Genomic DNA, 23,250 nt, shown 5'->3' with positions numbered 1-23,250 from the left:
AATTTTATTATTGATTGTTCAAAAGTATTTCAAATCTTAATCCATTTTTTTAGTGTGGAGTAGTTCCAAATGGTCCTCCAGCTTAGGCGATTTCATAGTGTCATTATATAAAACTTTGTCACATAATAGGCAAATTGGCAATATAAGTTTGACAAGGAAAGAAGCTAAATGTAAAAAAAAAATTAATGCCACAGTACACATTACATATTTAATTTGGGCCATGCTAATATTAGGTCCCTGTAGACTAAATTAAGCTATTTAAATGTGGTATTAAAATTTTAACTAAATTACCTAGAATACGGTATATTATGTTATATTATATTGTTACGTATTTCTGAATCTTCTGGCTAAATGTACTAGTAGGCACACAATTAAAAACACTGCAAAGAACTTGACGACTAAACTTTCAGTTTCATATAACTTTAATGACTATTAACTCTAACAATTTGTTACTGTAACATGTAGCGTAGAAGACTGTACAATATCTGTCAGTTTACAGTTAGCTATACTTCGTTGCAATTCATCTCTTCACTTCGTTGCAATTCATCTCTTCTCAACTTGCATCGAGCCGTATTCCACAGAACAGACCAACGACACACTTCCCAGTGTCGCTCCAGGTCTCCCAAACTGAACCAAGTCGTACTCAAGTCTACCGAATCAGAGCCGCACACGTCTTACATCGACTGTATCCACTGTAACGGCTTAAGTCCACTGTAGTTCGCTGTATAGACTTTAACGACAGTAGTCCACCCCAGTTAACTCTACCCTAGTTAACTTGCATCGAGTCGTACACATCTCTCTTCTACTGTCTCGCACAGTAGACAACAGTACTGACGACTCACTCACGACTGACTTTCACATTAACTCTCTGGCTTATATAGAGTCCCTAATCGCTTGTCCATTGTTGCAAAAACACTGCTAGTATCCTCTGGAATAACACGTGAGGAAACATCACATCCTGTCGTTGTTTATACATGTCGATTCCAGAGAACACCTGCTGCAGTGTCATCTCGCCGAGGTCATACGTAGTGACCTCTAACTATCACTGTTCATTTGTAACACTGCCCCCCCCCCCCCTTCGTAGATCAGTTCGTCCTCTGGAACAACACGTGAGGGCACGTCACATTCTGTCTTTGTTTATACGCGTAGATTCCAGAGAACACTGGCTGCTGTGTCATCTCGCTGGGGTCACACGTTGACCTCTACTTGTCACTGTTCATTTGTAACAATATTATATTATATTATATTATATTATATTATATTATATTATATTATATTATATTATATTATATTATATTATATTATATTATATTATATTATATTATATTATATTGTATTATATTATATTATATTATATAGATAGATAGATAGATAGATAGATAGATAGATAGATAGATAGATAGATAAATAGATAGATAGATAGATATATAGATAAATAGATAGATAGATAGTTATCATAGTGTAAGAAAATTAGTTTATAGTCCATTATAATAAATAATTAATTTATATCATGTCTTCAATTTAATGAATGAGCATCTACATTTCCTTTTTTAGATAAAGGTTGATAAATTTATTTGTACAGTAATGTCAATATGTCAAACAATATAACTACAAGAAGATGGCAAGACAAAAACATAAGTATACACTGAACTATAAAGAATGTCTTTAGTATGCAATTGTTATCTAATTAAGATAACTGATTTTTTTTTTCATTTCAGATTGATAGCTTTTTAGGTCTCAGCCAGCTACGAAACTTAAACTTAGAAAACAATAAATTCAGAGGTGACAACACATCTTTACATCCGGAAACATTTAGACATGTTACAAATTTGAAATAACTTCTTATTGGAAAGAATCAGAACATATCTAAAAACTTGAAAGATGCTTTCGTTTATTTACAGAACCTGTCAACCCTGTCGATGGATGGTTCTGAAAAATTACAAATAGGAAGGGAATTCTCAAATTTGACCCAACTGAACAACCTTACTTTGTATTGCTCAAAAGTAACGAACGTAACAAACGAAAGTTTTATAGGCTTGTGGAACTCTAGCTTAAAAACATTAAGTTTAATTGATTTTGATAACTTGCAATTTGATCCATATGATATGGATCAAGATACTTCGCTTTTCAGTGATGACGCGTTCCAGAATTTAAACTCGATGGAAGTCCTCAAAATTATTAACTGCAGAATTGGAAATAAAAATATGGCCAGAAAATTTAAACATTTTGTTAATTCTTCATTGCCAAGAAATTATTATACCCCTAACTCAACGTATGAAGATGGGGTTATATTAAATAATACTGTTAAATATTTAAGGCAGTTAACTCTTTCGCATTTCTCTTGGATAGACAGCAATATTTTTGCCATAGCACCAGGAGTTATATCCAGTCCACAATGGAGACAAAACATCAAATCTATTGATTTCTCCAAAAACAAATTGGGCTGGCTGGGATGGAGGTTTCCTTTGTTAGAAGCGGCACGTCTGGAGAAATTGGAAGAAGTTATTATTACATTTCCAAACCCGGCAAATGAAATGTCATATCCTTATCTAGAAGTTGATAGTGGCAAGGAAAATGTACAACCCTCATTATCTGTACCAACATATCTGGATTTCTACAACATACGATCTTTCACTGGGTCAAGGACAACAAATACAATGAGTAAATTTAAGAGTCTAAAAACCAAAGTCAAATCTAACAATCTATCCTCATCGTTAAATTATGATGGAACTTTACAAGTTCTGCATTGGAGGAATGATTTGCTGAATATTGAGCCCTTAAAAAAAAAGGTGGCTTCAGTTTTTGATCCAACTTCAAAATCTCAAATTAGATCATTTGCCGCGCTTGGTTCTATCAGTGAAGGAAGTCTATTTCGATTTTTAGATAAACCTTTTTATCATGCGAGTTCTGCTATTTGGACTTACAGACTGCCACCATCGCTACGCACAATTAAAGTTATGTACACTATCCAGGGAGATAACGAATACAGCAATCAAAGTGTACAATTCATTCAGATAGATGGAAAGGCATCTAACCTTACACATGTCTATTTTGTTGGTAACAGTATAAACCGAGGTACCGGTAGAATTAAGGGACTGACAAACATTCAGTTTTGTGACTTTTCCAAAACTGCTGTTATAGTTGAGCCCTATTTTTTCGACGACTTTCCCACCTTGAGATACCTAATATTGAGATCCATGATGAACGAAGATTTCTTTCAACGTGTCAGCATCGACAGAATCATTCAGGACATGCCAGAACTGAGATATTTAGATCTTACAGACAATAAACTCAATTTTCTTCCTCCAAATTTATTTTCCAGAAACTCTCACATTACTCATGTGATATTGGCTAAAAATAGATTTTCCTCTTTTCCTATCACGATGGATCTTGTTCCTAATTTAAAAACTCTTGATTTGTCTGGAAACGCTCTCAGCTATCTAACGGAAAAAGATTTGACGTCTCTTACAAAACACTCGGAAAATGTTCCATTTTTTTATTTAGCTCTGGCTGAAAATAATATTGTCTGTGTGTGTTCTCAGATTAAATTTATGAGTAAGTATTATATTTTTACATGTAGTGATGTATCAAATGTGATTCCTATTTTGTTCTCCTTTCTGCATAGATCACAATCCTTTTAAGACATTAAATGATTATTTACGTTTCAGATTTTATAAGGTGAGGAATAGTATTTTTAAAAAGTAATATAAATAGGTATTTATTTATTTTTTTAAAGTTTTATTTTCATTGTAGATTTTTAGCTCGTGTCAAGGTAACTAATTAACATTGAACAAAATTACTTGTATACTGTAATAACGCTTATAGCCTTTTCTAGAATTATGTATGTTTTAAAGTTAAATTAGCTTTTGTCTGAAAATGTAGTCCTTTTAGATATTAATGTGACCTTGTCTTCTAACAATTAAATTAGTAGAAAGAAATATGCTATATCAATTTTGTGGATGTTTTATAAACATGAGTTATAAAAGCTATAATCATTACTGTTAGATAGACTTAGATTGACTGCATGATTGATTAGTAAATCCATTTATCGATATAGTGTTGCCATTTCTAAAAAAAAATATAATTTAATAATTAATTCTTAACATTGCTACTTAATATTATTTTATTATAAAATTTTAAAAAATATATTTTTTTTTATGTTCTTCAATTTTTTTCTATCGTCAATACAGTTTGGCTTAACATTAGTGACTTTCTGGATAACAAGGGAAATTACACATGCACATCTCAGGATGGACAACTTATTTCAACTGATTTATTGTTACAAGATGTTTCTGGATTGTACAGACAATGTTTTGGCTAGTATGTTAAATTCTAAATAGGTCGATAACATTTATTTGCAATTAGAAGTAATGTATAACAGGTCCCAATAGTAATTAATATTTTCTTCTTAAATATGGCTTCTAGTCACTGGAAGTGGGTAAAGGTAGGAATCTAACAAAGCTTCAATAACATCCTTTACAGATAAATGTGAATCGTTAAATATAAAATTAACATGTATACAACTTACCTTTTACCTTTTCCTTTCGCTTAGTCTGTTGGAACATTGGGGCACTTTGCAAGATTCGTTGACCGTCTTTATCCAAATTCTCTTTGTTTTTTGCCTTATATAGAATCTCTTTCAATGGTAACTTAACGAACTCAAAGAAACAAAGCCTTTTAATTTGATAAGTTTGAGAATGACAAGAACATGAAACTTTCATTTTACGCTGTGATAGTATGGATTTGATGTTGAACGGATTATTTGTTTCTTAAACAAGCGCGTAAATGTCGGTTTAGTTTAATTTTCAGAAACATAATCTGTCAATGGAAAATAGTCAATTGAAAATGTAGTACTGGTACTTTAAAAACAAAGAACAAGTGCAGCAGTAATACTGCAACAAATGTTTTGACCTCATTTATCAAGCTGGACTAATACACCAATGAACCCGAATCTTCTAGCATCTTCCCTTATATAGTACTAGCTGATACAGTCTCAATAGCTGGTATGATTATTTTGCCCTGAGCACTATTCGACCCCTCAATAAAACAGCCCGCATTACAACGCTTCCCCATCCCCAAACTAATTTTTAACACTCTAACGCTCAAATTCTATGTATTCATTTTTTTTGTGTCTTTCACTCTTGAAACAAAGAGCTCGCAACCTCCTAATATTGAATATGCACAAACACTTGTCAGGTACATTAGTTTGGCCGTGGTATATTCTAATGAAACGCATGTCTTTAAAATTCTCAAAGAGCATAGCTATACCCAATACCCGTGCTATTGCTACGTGTTGTGACACGGTTACTATGTGTGGTCAACCGTGACACACGGTCAAGTAATGGGGAACCTGGGAGTTAAGGGACTTGCGGGAAGTAACGAATGTGTTGTAAACAAGAAGAAGGAAGTCATCTAGTGGAGTTGTTCTTTATATAATGTTAGCCTTGTACATATGTTACTATTAAATACTTTACAATTAAAGGCACCTTACAATTAAAGGAACTTGTTTCTTTACAACTGGCGACCACGACGAGATACGAAGAGGCACAAGTAAGTGGAAATGTCGATGCACAAAATCTATATAGAAGCGAGCAAGAAAAATGGCCTGCAAGGTGAAGAACTGGAAAAGTTCTAACACTAAAAATAACACAGGAGGAAGAATAGGAAGAAAAGAGATTTAGTAGGGAAGAAGCCAAAAAGAAAGAAGAAGATATTGAAAAGAAAGAAGAAGATAGTAGAAAAAAGGAAATATTACAACTAAAACTAAAAATTAAAGAAAAGAAAGACAAAGAACAGCAAAATGAAAAGGAAGAGCTTTTTGACAAATACAAACAATTGGACAGAATGTCTCCATTAGACGAGAGCCAAAATGAGTGCGTTGACTCATATCTACTTAGATTTGAGGACATAGCAACAGCCTGCAACCTCCCACAATGAGATTGGGAAAAAGCCTCAAAGGGGCGATTGAAAGGAAGAGCCATGAACATCTGCATCAAATTGAGAGAGGAAGATTGAAAAGATTAGGAGGCCGTGAAGGAGTCTTTGCTGAGACAATTTGGCTCCACAAGTTACAAATACAGAATGAGATTGAAAGACACGTCTGGCAAACGACCTTCTTCTTTTTTTGAAGTAACGTCTGTATTATATAAGATAAGATAAGAAGATAAGATCAACAAATATTCGTCACCAACATGTCAATTTATTTCAATCGATGGCTAGACATCTCAAAAGTGGATCAGAAATATGAAACCCTCAGAGAACACATTATAATGGACGCTCTGATGGAAGCTTACAAAAATAAGCTGAAAACATACGTCATAGAGCGAAAGACAAAGACCATCAGCAGCCTGATAGCCCAACTAAGGCAGTATAAGGCAGCACACCCAAGGAAGTGTTAGCTAGAGAGAACCCAACTGCGGAATCAGCTTTTATGGTGAACAACGCTGCAAGAATGCGGACTCCAAGCCCACTATATAGAAGAGAGAACGCTAACAAGATCCTAACATATACAAAAAGAAGAGAGAAAGATACAGAAATGAGCCCAACATATAGATCTCGAAGAGAGAACGATGAAGAAATGAGCCCAACATATAGATATTGAAGAGAGAACGCAGATAAAAGCCCAACATATTGGGACAAGGTGGATTAAGATTTCGCCGTTTTGGGTGTCTAGGAGGTTCTATGACTGGCACATTTAATCTACAGGCAAGCGTTATAATGCAGGCAACAAATACCAAGATGTAAAATTATGAAGAGTTTATTATACAAGAGAAATAATTACAAGGTGAATGCTGTACAGTAGCTAGGATGGTATCTAGCGCATTTACATGTATACGTCTATCATCATTAGATTTCAGAACCAAGTGGTCTGAGTGTCATTAGGCTGTTTGCTTAGCTTTAGGTCCGGTGCTGCACTCATGAGATGGGTGTAGCTGGTACTGACGCTGTCTGCTGGTGGGCTTGCGTGGTGGATCCAGGCTCCGGGTGCAGTCTAACGATGTATAGCTGCAGAACTCAGCTGCGGTTACCATTCATTCAAGCCAGTGACGAGTCTGTGGCTAGCGTTGTTGCTTGGACACTTGTGAAGACAAGTAATACTGATATCTGCAGACCTGTTGCCAACAAACTGGTAACAGCGTTATGTTGCTAAGACTTCTGGCGAGAGTTGCCTATAAAGCTGCAACGACATGATGTACAAATCGGTTTAGCCTTAATGATATTACTGGGACGTAGATGCTATTCCGTGAATGACATCTTCAGAATGATGTGGAGAAACTATAAACTAGTTTCATAAATATCAAAGGGAACTAACAAATAATAATTGCATCCCATCAAGGGGAATAACAAACAGTGATAAGTTAATAATGTAATAGGAGTAATGTACACCAGTCACGGTGAGATCATTACGTACATTGCTTAGATAAATGAGATGAAAGGGGAAGGGGAGATCAACGTCTGATGCTCCCTCATGCCCTCACATAAGTAAACATAGAGTATGTGTAAAAGGAGGTGATTTTACCTAAGTAATTTATTCTGACCAACATGGCTGGTAAAATAGAAAGCATAAGTAATTACGGGATTCCGTACAAAGGAATGTGAGAGATATATACTTGGATATAAGACATGCTGCAGAAATGTTAAGATAATTCCCTGCCAAGGAATCAATCAAGGATAATATATTAAAGGCCCGTGGTGAGCTATAATTTATCAAGGATAAATTATGATAGCTAAAGAGCTAAATACATGTGGTAAGAATTATCAATGAATTCTAGTCCAGATAAAGAAGATGACTTTGAACATTTTGCCATAAAAGTCATGATATAAAATATAATACATAAAGCAATCTACTTACATTATCCATGATAAGAAATACACATAGATTACTAAGTAAAATGGTTCTCAAGCACTTTATTAAGTTACATACCACCAATCCAAAGTGAAATAAGAGAATGAAATAGTCCAGATTGATGCGCTCCCTGTCAGCTCTTCAGCAGGAATGAGATCAGATGATGAAGTTTTGTCCATATACACGTGGCGAAAGGGGGGGTGATGGGCTGCTGAGGTGGTGTAGACCATCTGGGATCCCCGCTTGACCGTGACGAAAGTTTCCGGGAGATAGAGATAGATAGAGATTGCGCGAAGGCGCAAATTGAAAGTCCAGGAAATTTGCCCAGGTGGTCAGAGGATGTGAAGGGGAGATTATCAGAGCTCAGTCAGGTCATGGGAGATTATACCTTGATATTGGCTAGCGCTAGACGAACAGCGTTGCCCGAGGCGTTGCGTTGAATGGGGTATTTGAAGTGGCCAGCCGCTCCCGAAAGGGGGAGGCGGTAAATGGATGTTTGCCATAATAGATAGAGGTAGTGTATTCTTATCAAGAGTCTAGAGTGGCACGTGTCAAGATGGGGAAGGTAAAATGAGACATCAGTGCCAAAGAGGGTGGGGTAGGATTGGAGAGGTGGTGGCTGTGTTTTTAGCGCTTGATGGGCAGAGTGGTGCGCGCTTGCGGGTGTAGGCAGTCCCTAGCACGCTGGCATATCTTGTTTTGTCACACATATACAGATAGAAGAAGGAAGGATGGAGAAAACAGCCAAACATATAACTACAAGGAACATGAATACCGACGTAACCAACAATATTTCGCTTCCAATGTCAAATTTGTGGTAGAACAAATAACACTACAGAGACTTGCTTCCACAACCAACGCAATAAAGATTGGAGCAACAGACCGAGAGATCGAGCGTTTGCTGCCAAACACGCTAATAAACTGCAGGAATACCCAGGCTTTGTTGGAGAACAAATGACCAATGTACTGACCGATACAGGTGCAACCGCAATTTTAGTCGCAAAGAATACGTCAACCCACAAGAGTACACCAAAAGAAGTAAAGACTGTGTTGGCTATACTGGCCAAGTAACTTCATATCTGGTAGCACGTATATACACACCGTTCATCAGTGGTTAGCATGAGGCTTTAGTACTAGACAATAAGCCTGACAACATTGGTCTTATCATTGGCTGTATCAAAGGCGCTAAACCTTGCACAGTAGAAGAATTGAACAAGTAGAAAGAAAAATACACACGACAATGCTCCATGTTTACTACAAGAGCTCAGAAGAAAGCGGTAAAAGTGCCAAATACAAACGATAAGATACTAGTTCCTTATAGCAAAGAAAATACAGAAACAGAAAATAGCGATATGAGAAGCCATAATGAAGTTAACGAACCAAATATAAATCTTCACAGAAAGTCAAGACCCACTACAGATTAAAACAGAAAACTTTGTCAGTGAATAAAAAAATGATCCAGATCTAATAAAACTCATAGATAATGAAGCTCCACCTTGACGAGAGTTAATCAAGATAGGCGAAGATGGTGTCTATGTGAGAGAAATTCATTTGAAAGCAGGCAAAACACAAAAATTGCTAATTCCAAAGAAATATAGAGCAACAATGTTAAAGCTTGCACATGACACCCCGTTTGCCGAACATATGGAAATAAAGGGAACATTGAATAGAATCTTGAATTAATTTTTTTGGCCTAAAATTACACGAGAAGTCAAGGCCTACACAAAATCTTGCCATATTCGTCAAATACATGGAGCAAAGGGGACATATATGCAAGCTCCAATTCAAACAACAGACTTAAGTGAAATGACATTTGAGAAGATAGCTGTAGATATTATTGAACCAATGCCAGTAATATCCGATGAGGCCATCGCTACATATTGACTGTTGTAGGCCATCGTTACATATTGACTGTTGTAGATATGTGCACACGGTTTCCAGAAGCAATACCATTGAAAAGAATTTCTTCCGAAGACGTGGGAGATGCACTAACAGCAATATTTGCGAGAACAGACTACCCTCGGATAATACTGAGCAATCAAGGCACTCAGTTCAAATCAAATGAAATCGCACAGTTTTGCAAAACTCTGAATATTAAACAATTTGCTGCCCGTTTTCATCCCCAAACGAATGGGATGTGCGAACTCCTGAATTCAATGCTGAAAACAATGCTGAATAAAGTAGCACAGGACAACCCAACAGACTGGGACAAGTTGATCAACCCCATACTGTTCGACTACAAAGAAGTACCACACACAACAACGGGCTTCTCACCATTCGAGATGCTCTATTGCTCACCTGTTAGAGGGCCCATGCTACTATACAGATACTTTCTAGGAACAAAGAACACAACGTTCTAACAGGATACGATCTTTTCATCAAAACAAGACAAAATATAATCAAAGCATGCAAAACTGTCCAAAAAGCAAGCAAATAAAGAGAAACCAGAACTATTGAGAAAGCTAAATCAGGGACGAAAGTTGTGAACACTACAAGTTGGTGATAATGTCATGGTTCTGCTGTACATTCCCAGACCATTTACTCTTTCAACGAACGCTAAGCAAGAAACGCAAGACTGTCAGAGAGTCATGATGACAGAAACAATAGAGGAAACAGACGAATTACCATGCCCAGTTATTGAAAGCTGTGAAACTGTGAAAGATATAGACACATCACACCTCAAGTATCCATTTAAGCAAGATATTGATAAACTGCTAGCTCAATGGGCGCCAATATTCACAGACCAACTGGGTAGAACTATTGTCATAAAACAAGCTATCCATCTGACTGATGTGGGAAAACATAGCCAAAGACCGGAGTACTTGGAGACAGACTGTGCGTGCTGGGACAACCCTTGCTGAGAACAAAAAAATTGAAACGGCCTTAATTAACAGGGGAAAAAAAGCTGCCCTGTCCGCTAGCCCTGAATCAAAGGCATACACATTGTTAAGGCTTCCGCTCGGTGTTGATTCTTTGAAATATAACTAGTGTAAATCTACGTCTGACTGGAAGTAACACTGAACTCTGGTGTTATAATAAATGAAAAACTGTCATGGAATCCACATATTGATGAAACTACAAAAAAATCAAACAAAGCATTAGGATTTATTAAAAGAAATTTCTATAAATCAAATAAGAACATAAAACTAAAATGTTATTTAACCTTGGTTAGGCCAATAATAGAATATGCATCCTCTGTTTGGGACCCCTCAACTCAAGAAAACATTAAGAAACTGGAACAGACACAAAATAGAGCAGTGCGATTCATAACAAACGAATATTCACATTTGACTAGAGTAACACCTTTAGTAAAATCACTAAATTTAGAAAGCCTTCAGGACAGAAGGCTCAAAAGTAAAGTAGCAATAATACATAAAACACTGAACCATAATCTTCAAATACAAAAACAAAATTTAATAAAATACTCTGAAAGACACAAAGATAAAGGCACATTCCTCGTCCCATAAGCTAGGACAAATTTGTACAAATACTCCTTCTTCCCTAGTGCTATTAGAGCATGGAATGGGTTGCCTGAGCTAGCCAGGAAAACCAGTGACTTGGCAGAATTTAAGTCATTGGTTAATATGCATGACTAAATGCATGACGCGTAGGACGTAATCATCTTCTTTTTTGAAGTAACGTCTGTATTATATAAGATAAGATAAGATAACTCAAACTACTTCAGTAACACCGGCGAAAGGCTGAAACAATCAAATTATGTAGTCGACGCTGATATTGGTTTACAAATATATTTAATAATCACGAAGGGAATCGTTCGATGTCAGCCATGGGCGTAGCCAGGATTTTTTTTCGGGGAGGGTTTGGGGGGGGGGGATTCCCCCCGACCCCCCCCCCCCCTGCGGAAAAAAATTATATATATATATTTTTATATATATATATGTGTGTGTGTGTGTACATAATTAATCTTTATTACATTCTGACCCTTTCGGAAGACGTTTATTGTTTATTGTAGACTCCCCGCCCTTGCTAGCAAGGGGTCTGGGGGAGTTCGCAGCGCTCCCCCAGCGCGGGGCGAAGCCCCGCCGCCGAGCACTATTTCTGGTATTGAAAGCCAACAAAATGCATATTCTGAGGTATCTACAGTGCATTATCTTGCTATTAAAAAGTTTATTTCAAAAACCTAATGTGCTATTCTTACTGACTTAGACCCTCTCGCGCCGTTCGGCGCATTTTCCGGCAAGCTGTTTCCGCAACTCTTATTTTGCGTAATTCATTTTGTGTGAGAACATGTCCCGCAAAACCTAATGCGACGATCTGTCACAACCTTACAAAGGATTCGACTCCCAGTTCGGCATATGATTTCTTTGATTTAGACCCGATCTCTATGACTGACTCCTAAAATCTGTCTTAGTCATCTTTGTTGAGACACATTTAATGATTTTCAAATTCGGCAGAAGACTATTCACACTTTATTAATGGAGCTCAAGCCACTGGTAGAAATTTGTAACCTTTCTTGACTACGCTCTTGGAATTGCATGCCTGTATTTCGCTTTAGATTTTATATCGAAAAGGAAAGTTTTTTCGTCAAATCATCTGTTGAGGGGTTTTAAACTAAGAAATCTCTGGAGTTTTTTTGTTTTGTTTTTAATTCAAAACCCCATTTAGCTACGATCATAGAATTTGGTGACTGTAGTTTGCTTTAAAATAATATTGAAGAAAGAGGTTTTCAACTCTAAACGCTCTGTAGGGGAATTTTAAACTCAAAACCATCTGGAGGGGTTTTAAACTTTAAAGAAAAAGCCATCTGGAGGAGGGGGATTTAAACTCAAAACCCCTTTGGCTACGCTCATAGATTTTATAGTGTGTAATTTGCTTTTTTTTTTATATATTTATATATTATACTTTTTAGCTTCAAACCCCAACTGGAGGGAGGGGGGTTTAAACTCAAAACCCCTTTGGCTATGCTCATAGAATTTTGAGTGTGTAATTCGCTTTTTTTTATATTGAAGATGGGGTTTATCGTAAATTTTGGATGGGGTTTTAAAATCAAAATCTTCCTTAAATGTGGTGTTGGAATTTGGGGATTGTTGTTTCCATTTTTTTTTTGTTTTGTTTTATAGAAGAGGGGGATTTAACTACAAAAACCTCTGGTAGGGGTTTAAAATTCAAAGCCCCCTGGTAGAGGGATTTGTATCTCAAAACCCCCTGATAGGTGTTTTTTAAATCTCAAAACCCCCTGGTAGGGGGATTTAAACTCAAAACCCCCTGGTAGAGGGTTTTTAACTCAAAACTGCCTCGGCTGTGCTGTGGTAAGTGATGATTTAGTATTAAAATCTCACCTAAAATAAACAAAATGGAAGCAAAAATCAGTCACTTAATACGTCCCCCCACCCTGCGGGGGGGGGGGGGATTTCATTTCGGGGGAGGTTTGAACCCCAAGAACCCCCCCCTGGCTACGCCCATGATGTCAGCTATGTCCGTTGTCGGTGCGTAGATTATGGCATTCTAGCACCAATGTGTATTAAGTGCACTATTTTTGAACGCACTTTCTTTTTGTTGCCTTGCTTGTAAGTTGATGGAGTGTTTTTGTTCTGCTGGTGTAACGTTTGTTGAGATTCTTCTGTGTTCCCCTGTTTAGGGTGAGTATCTAAGGCATAACTGCGTTTCGCAGTTGTTTCGATGCCATAGTGATAGTCTACTAGACCTTTTTAATTTGTCTTTACTTTGTCTTTACAGGGAGTTAGTATGGGATTGGAGTTCTACACTAAGTACTAGATTCAGTAGTGTGTTTTGGTGTGATTGCGAGCATTTATGTGTCACGTGGTCGGATAGCAAGGTGTAGAATTATTGTTTAATTAATAAATTCACAGTATTAATATGTTCTAAATTCAATGTCATTACTCCATTAGTTTGTCATCATACTTATATTTATATCATTAAATATTTACATTGTTACCTGTGAGTCATTTATTTATTGTAAGCACGAAGGTGCCTGGTTGAATGTCAGGGGCCAGGGCAAACGAGCTAAGGCCTTAACATAACCCTGACATCCGTAATCCGTATATCTATTCTACTGCTCTACACTAAGCGTCCTCTTTGTAGCGTCACTTAGAGCGTTCTTGTTTTTTAAAGATCTGTCACGTCACTTATCGCTAAGTAAAACTTTCCCCTTATTCCCGAAACAAATAACTAAATCCTAATCATGTCATAACAACATGTACAAATTGTGGCAAAGTCTGCAGTTCTAGAATTGGCTTGATTAGCAACACCAGATTCTGCCCCGTCTCAAGATTAAGCCAAAACCAGTGACTCATTTAGGCGCATCCATTGCTTTTCGAGACAAAAGGAGCCATATATCTGACTGATACAAAGCCCACCAGAGCCAAACCATATCCAGTTTCCTTACACCATGGAGAGAATACTAAAAAAGGAAATTGAAACACTTTTGAAAAAGGGAATAACAGATAAATCTACATCCCCATACTCAGCTCCAGCAGTCCTAGTGAAACAAAAGGAAACAACCGGAAAGATGCGTCTGTGTGTAGACTACCGGAAACTAAACGCCATCACAGTGAATTATACATACCCAAAGCCTAACATAGAGAACATTATACCTAAACTTAGAGGTGCAAAATACTTCACTACTCTTGACTTAGCCAGAGGTTATTGGCTAATTCCACTAGAGGAAGATGCTAAGCCACTCACAGCATTCACTACTCCATTTGGTTGTTACCAATGGAATTACTTGAGCTTCGGGCTTAGTAACGCACCTGCGACCTTCTACAGAATGATGGCTAAACTACTAGGGAAAAGACCAGAGTCATTTTCTATCTTGATGACATATGTGTCTTCCACAACACATTAGAAGAACACATTGCTGGTCTGCAACAAGTATTCCAGTCATACAAGACAACGGGATTACAATAAAACCTAGTAAGGTTAAAATCGCCAGAACAGACAATGAATTTCTAGGGCACAGAATACAGCAAAATACCACTACAAGACAACATAGGCAAGATACTCAACTTAACAATACCTACCACAAAAGGACAAGTCCGAAACATCCTTGGTTTATGTAATTACTATAGATGGTTCCTGGCGAATTTCACAAGTATTACACAACCTCTAATTGAAGTGACAAAAAAAGGCATGCCAAACAAGATCACATGGAGCTCCAGACTAAAGAAATGTCTACAAAGCATTAAGAGTGCCTTCTCAGACGACATAGTACTCCAGCTTCCAGACATCAGAAATCCGTTTCTACTTGGCAACAGATGCATCATCCACAGCAGTTGGAGGCACTTCAATGCAGAAGTGTGGCGCAACGCTACGATCAGTCTAATACATTAGCAGAAAGCTGAACGCAGCAGAACAAGAATACTACATAAAAAAGCATGAAGCTCTAGCTATTGTGTTCTGCTTAACGAAACTATCCCGTTACTTGCATTGGCAATCATTCATCTTACTAACAGATCACGCCCCACTAGCTTATATCAATACAGATAACCTAGCCAAACAGAGGATTACTAGATGGCTTTTAAACTTCAAGACTTCAGCTTTACAGTCCAAACTATTCCGGGACAAATCAACGTGATAGCTGACTTGTTGATAAGATGTGTCTAGGGGTCGCTGGACTTACTTTCATTTATTAATCAGCCAATGACAAAATTAACAAGTAGGCCTACCTTGTATGATAACTTAAAATTTTGTTTTGTTAAGATTGAATTAACATTACGTTTTTTTTTTCAAATTTTTTTTTATAAAGACCTGAAATGTATGTCCTATTTTGTTGTTGCATTGATTGTAGTCGTAGATGTCAACGTATGAACGGTTATGTGTGAAATATAACGTAATCAATCCCCTTAAATTGAAGGATTTCTTTGATGTAATGTAAAGTATTTACTAATTCAAAAGATTATCTTTACATACAAAGAAAAAATAAATAAATGCGTGGATTTTTATATAAGTAGCATAATATAACAAGACATATGCCGTGTTTATCTTTGTGCGATAGTCCATTTGGAAATGTTTTCTTTCAATAATATGTTATTGAAGACTGATTAGTCGTTCGTCATAGGCATTACCATAATTCGAAATGAAATCACCATAAAGGGGGGGGGGGGATCGGAATTTAGTGACCGATTTTATGCTTTGATTTTGTTTTGTTTTTTAGATGAGATTTTAATACTAAACCATCACTTGCTTCAGCACAGCAAAGGAGGTTTTGAGTTTAAAACCCCCTACCAAGTGGAGGTTTGAGTTTAAAATCCCCTACCAGGAGGGTTCGAGTTTAAAACCCCCTACCAGGAGGTTTAAGTTTAAAACCCCCATACCAGTGATTTTTGCAGTTAAATTCCCCTCTTCTATAAAACAAAAATTAAAAAATCCAAAGGACAATCCCCGAATTTCACGAGTACAATTAAGGAAGATTTTTATTTTTAAACCCCTCCAAATTTACGATAAACCCCTTCTTCAATATAAAAAAAAAGAAAATTACACACTCAAAATTCTATGAGTGTAGCCAAAAGGGTATTGAGTTAACCCCCACCCACTCTTTAGTAGGGTATGAAGCTAAATAATACCTCTTTAAAACCCGGTATAAAAATAGCAAATTACGCACTCAAAATGATATGAGCGTAGCTAAATGGGTTTTGGCTCAGTTTTAAATTTAACCCCCCCCCCCTTTCATCGGGGTTTGAAGCTAAAAATATCTCTTCAATATGAAAAAAAAAAGCAAATTATGCACTCAAAATGTTATGAGCGTAGCTAATAGGGTTTTGACTCAGTTTTGAGTTTAAACCCCCTTTCAGCGGGGTTTAAAGTTCAAAAATACCTCTCTAATATTAAAAACAAATCAAATTATATACTCAAGATGTTATGAGTGTATACAAAGGGGTTTTGAGTTTAAACTTTCCTCCAGTGGAGTTTAAAGCTAAAAAGATTCCTCTTCAATGTAAAAAATAAAAATTACACACTCAGAAATCTTTGAGCGTAGCCAAAGGGGTTTTTAGTTTAAACCCCCAGTTAGCGGGGTTTGAAGCTAAAAAATACATCTTTAAGGTTAGAAAAAAAGCAAATTACGCACTTAAAATGCTATGAGCGTTGCCAAAAGGTGTTTTGAGTTTAAACCCCCCTTCAGAGTGGTATGATGCTAAAAAATACCTCTTCAAAATAAAAAAAAGCCAATTACACACTAAAATTATTTGAGCGTAGCCAAGCCAATTGGGGGTTTAGAGTTTGAATCCCTCTCCTACAGATGTTTAAAAGTTTAAAACCCCTCCATATGGTTTTGAGTTTAAAATTCCCTTACAGAGCGTTATGAGGTGGAAAACCTCTATATTCCACATTATTCTAAAGCAAAGTACAGTTGAAAAATTCTATGACCGTAGCTAAATGGGGTTTTGAATTTAAACTAAAAAAAAACTCGAGATTTTTTAGTTTAAAACACCCAACAGATGATTTTGAGGATAAAAATTACCTTTTCGATATAAAATCTAAAGCAGACTACAGTCACCTAACTCCAAGAACGTATTCATAAGAGGTTACATATTTCTACCAGTGGCGGGGCTCAATTAATAAATGCAATAAATAGTCATCTGCCGAAATTTAAAAAAAAACACTAAATGTGGCTCACCAAAGATGGCTAAGACAGATTTTAGGAGTCAGTTATAGAGATCGGGTGTTAATCAAGGAAATGCTATGCCAAACTGGGAGTTGACTCCTTTGTAAGATTGTTACGAACGTCGCATGAATTTTGCGGGACATGTTCTCCGACAAAATGAAATACGCATAAGAAGTATTGCGATGACATCCTAGTACAACTTGGCGCCACACATTCATTGAGGTCCTCAGGGCAAGTAAAAGAGGCTTCAGACATTACAAGTGACTGATTTTTGTAGAAACAGCTTGACGGCAAATGCGCAGAGTCAGTAAGAATAGCACATTAGGTTTTTTAAATAGAACTTTTTAATAGCAGGAAAATGCACTGTAGATACCTCAGAATATGCAATTTGTTGGTTTTCAATATCAGAAATAGTGCTTTGGAGCTCCTAGCGCTCCCCCAGAACCCTTTGCTGGCAATGGCTGGGAGTCCTTAAAATGTACCCACTAACTCCAGGAAGAACCTATTCTAGGCCACAATAAGCGTCTTCCGAAAGAATAATGGGTCAGAATTTAATAAAGATTTTACACACTCACACACATACATACATATAAATATACTTTTTTCTCGGGGGGGGGGGGAATCCGAAAAAAAAGCCTAGCTACGCCCATGGTTACTATTAAATACTTTACAATTAAAGGCACCTTACAATTAAAGGAACTTGTTTCTTCACACTACGCTACTATTGAAATATTTGGTATATGTCTATATCGCATTGTACACTTAAAATCCATCAAAAAAACAGTATTCATTACAACATTACCCCACAACTAAAACAATTTTCTGGTTTTCAAATTCTATAATTCCCCTTTATTTTTTTTCTCTTTTATCATTCAATGCACAAAAATTTCTAAGGCCCATCAGTTGAGTCTTCTTATCTACCTGCATGATAATGCCCTCCAAAACTATTTTTAATAAAACGCCCCTCCCTCAACAATACACTTTATGGCGCTTGTATATTCAATGGAATAGCCAGAATTACAGTAATATCTCTAATCACAACGTTCACTCTTTACACATTTTTAGCGGAGCCGAAAGGGAAATTGACGCAGTTACTTTTGTTTAGTCTGTCTTTCCGTCTGTCCGTCCGTCCGTCTTGTTTAGATCTCGTAATTTAGAAAAGATATTACAAATTCGACATGGTGATTTTTTAGGCCATTAAAAGTTCAGATACAACGGCTACTTTTTTCTTTTCTGAATGTGTGAGAATGTAATTTAAAATCAACAATGCAAGCAATTTTTTTCATAAAAATACACCATTTTTACAACTATTCACTATTAATAGTAACAAACACAAGAGACTATTTAGTAAGGGAGATGACAATTTACCATATTTTTAACACATTTATGCAAACGGTTTTAGTTTTTTTTTTTTTTTGTCGAGAAAGGTTTTTTGTTTGATGTTTTTTATTTTTACAAACCTATTGCTAAGTTAAGTAAGCTATTTCATACTAAAAGGTGTACGTTTTTTTTTAAAGCGATAACACCAATATAATATACATAAAAGTGGAACATAATTTAAAACAACAATTATGTAGATTACTATCTCATCTAAGGATCTGCAGCAGTACCGTAAGGATACAGTAATGCATTTTTCTGGTTGAGGCTTTGAATTGACCCTTGGGGGACCAAAAAAGATCGGTCAACCTTCTTTCTCCATTCTTCTCTGTCATTTGCCTTTGATAGAATTTCCTTCTTATGTTCTTTCTGAAAATATTGAAACCTGCCTTTTTACCTGCCTGGTTGGACCACTTTGGTGGCCAATTTTGCGTTTCAACACAAACTGTCTTGTTATTTATTTTGTCAATCATAGATCTTGATCTAGAACGTCAACTTACTTAGAAACAAACCCTCTCTACAAAATATCACCCCCCCCCCTCCCCACACAAAAAAGATACGTACACAAACTTATACCTTTAATAGGCCTTTATATTCAATGAGACAATTTTTAGGATTTTTTTAAATTTTCGCTTTAGAATAGAGGACTACATATATATCTAGATCTAGTCGTTTTAAAAAAATGTTTTACACACACACACGTTAACATACAAACCTAAACACGCATTTAATAATCACAATATGAATATCACACTGATGTAAGGATAATCCCTCACGTTTACTCTGTCAATTACCTACACCTAGAGGGGAATTACATTAAAGATCTAGATCTGTGAAGACATAGGCTTAAATTACAAATTGAAATAAAATTTACGCACCAAAAAAAATTTCATAAGTGCTTAAGCGAAAAAAATATATTGCTTTGTAATTTAGACATTGAAATGTCGTCTGTCAAATACATAGTTAATAGTAATTGCGATATGAGTCGGACACTATTCCACATACGAGACCTGTCTACCTGTCCTAGGCTTTAGTGTAAAAGAAGTTAAATTTTTGTACTTTATCATCCAAGGTTAGTGGGAGAATTAGTGATGAGTAGTTAGGACTAAAAGTTTTATGTTGTAGATTTTTCATATCTGCGCTTTTAACAAAGTCTCAACATCACAGAAAATTTCCTGGGATATTTTTAGCTGCATTAAATAAATTCACAAAATAGAATAAATCTTTGGTCAGGATCTTCATCAAAGCATTTCGACCAATGAAATCAAGCGACTACAAGACACACGTTTTCATTGGCTATGCTGATGAGGATGTCGGCTTTGTGCGACACATCTTGTTAAGGTATTAGCTTTTCTTTACTTGTCCATGTTTATTGCTCCTGTATAGAGAGGTCGTTGTTCTTTGTGGTCGTTTGTTGTTCTGTGCTGCCTCGCCATCGATTCGTGTGTCCCAAAAACTGCATACGCTCTTAAAAATATTCTGCAATGCAATGTCTAGGTGTAATGGTTACTTCACTTTGCCTTTGTCTGTTGTTTAGTTGGGGAAAACACATGATTTGTGGAACGTCTCTCATCCTAAAGTTAATCAACTTGTCCTCTTAAAAAGTTTTCATGGTGTTTATAGTTTGCTCATACAGCTACGTGCCTTTTTAAAATATTAATTGTACATTATTTTATACTTGTTGATAAGTTCCTATATTTTTTTATTTATTTTACCCAACTGTTCTTTTCCTTTTTGTTTTGTTTTGATTTTGATGTTCGTTTTTTCCCGAAGCCCCACATTAAATGAGCCGTTCTCCAATCAGAATGTGCGTTGGAAAAGTGTTCCGTTAAGGAAAAATGTGGGAACTAATACACTAATACAGCTGCCCTCATTAAAAGGACAAGCTACTTTAAACATTTGGATTCTCGATTTTACTGAATATATATATATATCATGGGCGTAGCCAGGATTTTTTTTCGGGGGGGGGTTTAGGGGGGGGAATTTTTTCTCCCCCCCCCTCGCGAAAAAAAATATTTGTATATATGTATGTGTGTGTGTGTGTTCATAATCTTTATTACATTCTGACCCTTCATTTTTTTGGAACACGTTTATTGTGCCCTAGAATAGGTTCTTCCTGGAGTTAGTGGAAAAATTGTTGACTCCCCTCCATTGCCAGCAAGGGGCTCTGGGGGAGCTCTAGGAGCTCACACTAGAGCGGGGCAGAGCCCCGCCGCCAAGCACTATTTCTGGCATAGAATGTCAACAAAATGCATATTCTGAGGTATCTGCAGTGCATTTTCCTGCTATTAAAAAGTCTTATTTCAAAAATGTATGTGCTATTTTTACTGACTAAGACCCTCCCGCGCCGTTCGGCGCATTTGCCGTCAAGCTGTTTCCACAAAAATCTGTCACTGGTAATTTCTGAAGCCTCTTCCCACCTGCTCCGAGGACCTTCATGAATGTGTGGCGCCAAGTTGTACTAGGATGTCATCGCAACTCTTATTATGCGTAATTTATTTTGTCGGAGAACATGTCCCGCAAACCTCATGCGACGCTCTGTCACAATTTTACTAAGGGGTCGACTCCCAGTTCGGCATAGGATTTCCTTGATTTAGACCCAATCTTAATAACTAACTCCTAAAATCTGTCTTAGCCATCTTTGTTGAGCCACATTTAGTGTTTTTCAATTTTGGCAGATGACTATTCACTGCACTTTATTAACGGAGCCCCGCAACTGGTAGAAATGTAACCTCTCTTGGATACGCTCTTGGAATTGGGTGACTGTAGTTTGCATTAGATTTTATATCGAAAATGGAAGTTTTATCGTCAAAATCATCTGTTAGAGGTTTTAAACTAAAAATCTCAGGACTTTGTTGTTGTTTTTTAAATTCAAAACCCCATTTAGCTACGATCATAGAATTTGGTAACTGTAGTTTGCTTTAGAGTAATATTGAAGATAGAGGTTTTCCACCTCAAAACGCTCTGTAGGGGGATTTTAAACTCAAAACCATCTGGAGGAAAGGAGTTTAAACTCAAAACCACCAATTCGCTTGACTACGCTCAAATAATTTTAGTGTGTAATTTGCTTTTTTTTATATTGAAGAGGTATTTTTTAGCATCAAACCGTTGTGAAGGGGGATATGAACTCAAAACCCCTTTTGGCAACGCTCATAGCATTCTGAGTGCGTAATTTGCTTTTTTTTTTTTTTACATTGATGATGTTTTTTTTAACTTCAAACCCCGCTGGCGGGGGGTTTAAACTCAAAACCCATATGGCTACGCTCTTAGATTTTAGAGTGTGTAATTTGCTTTTTTTTTTTATTGAAGATGTATTTTTTAGCTTTAAACTCCACTGGAGGGGAGTTTAAACTTAAAACTGAGTCAAAACCCATTTAGCTACGTTCATAACATTTTGAGTGCATAATTTGCTTTTTTTTCATATTGAAGAGGCGCTCTATCGTAAATTTTGGAGGGGTTTTTAAATCAAAATCTTCCTTAACTGTGCACTTGGAATTTGGGGATTATCGTTTGCATTTTGTGTGTGTTTTGTTTTATAGAAGAGGGGGATTTAACTACAAAAACCCCTGGTAGGGGGGTTTCAAACTCAAACCCCCCTGTTAGGGGTTTTAAACTGAAAACCCCCTGGTAGGGGTTTTAAACTCTAAACCCCATGGTAGTGGTTTTAAACTCAAAACCCCTTTAGCTGTGCTGGGGCAAGTGATGGTTTAGTATTAAAATCTCACCTAAAATTAACAAAATCAAAGCAAAAAAACATGTCACTAAAGTCCGTCTTCCCCCCCCCCCCCCCCGTGGTAGGGGGTTTCAAACTCAAAACCCCATGGTAGTGGTTTTAAACTCAAAACCCCTTTAGCTGTGCTGGGGCAAGTGATGGTTTAGTATTAAAATCTCACCTAAAATTAACAAAATCAAAGCAAAAAAACATGTCACTAAAGTCCGTCTTCCCCCCCCCCCCCCCCCCCGTGGTAGGGGGTTTCAAACTCAAAACCCCATGGTAGGGGTTTTAAACTCAAAACCCCTTTGGCTGCGCTGGGGCAAGTGATGGTTTAGTATTAAAATCTTAACTAAAATAAAGAAAATTAAAGCAAAAAATCAGTCACTAAAGTCCGTCTCCCCCCCCCCTAGGGGGGGGATTTCATTTCGGGGGGGGGGTTGAACCTCAAACCCCCCCCCCCTGGCTTCGCCCATGATATATATATGCACTGAGAGAGAGAGAGAGAGAGAGAGAGAGAGAGAGAGAGACGGAGAGAGAGAGAATTAGATATAAACTACTCAAGCAATTAATTCTATTTTCTTACATTATAATACAATTAGTTATTTAGTATGCATTGCTTTTATAATTATTGAAATAATCCATTGTAAGAATTATCTTTGTATAAGAGTAAAGCTTTCTGGTAACCCTATGCCGGAGGATTTCCAGCTACCCGTCGCCTCAGCGTGGCCC

At 36.8% G+C, this 23,250-nt stretch overlaps 1 protein-coding gene across 5 annotated transcripts in view; it reads left to right on the top strand.

The window, feature by feature from the left end:
* Nucleotides 1-23,250, top strand: part of LOC106075588 (toll-like receptor 4) — a 40,741-nt gene that overhangs the window by 6,789 nt on the left and 10,702 nt on the right. For 3 of the 5 annotated variants that reach the window (XR_008779870.1, XR_008779868.1, XR_008779869.1), the window contains exons 3-4: nt 1,719-3,555; nt 4,191-4,320. Coding sequence is in view for 2 of the 5 variants with exons in the window: in XM_056042002.1 (XP_055897977.1) it covers nt 20,065-20,147 (83 nt within the window). In the remaining 3 variants the exon portion in view is untranslated. Of the gene's footprint in view, nt 1-1,718; nt 3,556-4,190; nt 4,321-19,838; nt 20,148-23,250 lie in introns of those variants that run through there. The other 2 variants (XM_056042002.1, XM_056042001.1) reach the window with 2 other exon arrangements.

The sequence above is a fragment of the Biomphalaria glabrata genome, chromosome 9 (assembly GCF_947242115.1).
Source record: "Biomphalaria glabrata chromosome 9, xgBioGlab47.1, whole genome shotgun sequence".
NCBI classification, from domain to species: Eukaryota; Metazoa; Mollusca; class Gastropoda; family Planorbidae; genus Biomphalaria; species Biomphalaria glabrata.
This window is presented reverse-complemented; position numbering and strand designations above follow the sequence as displayed.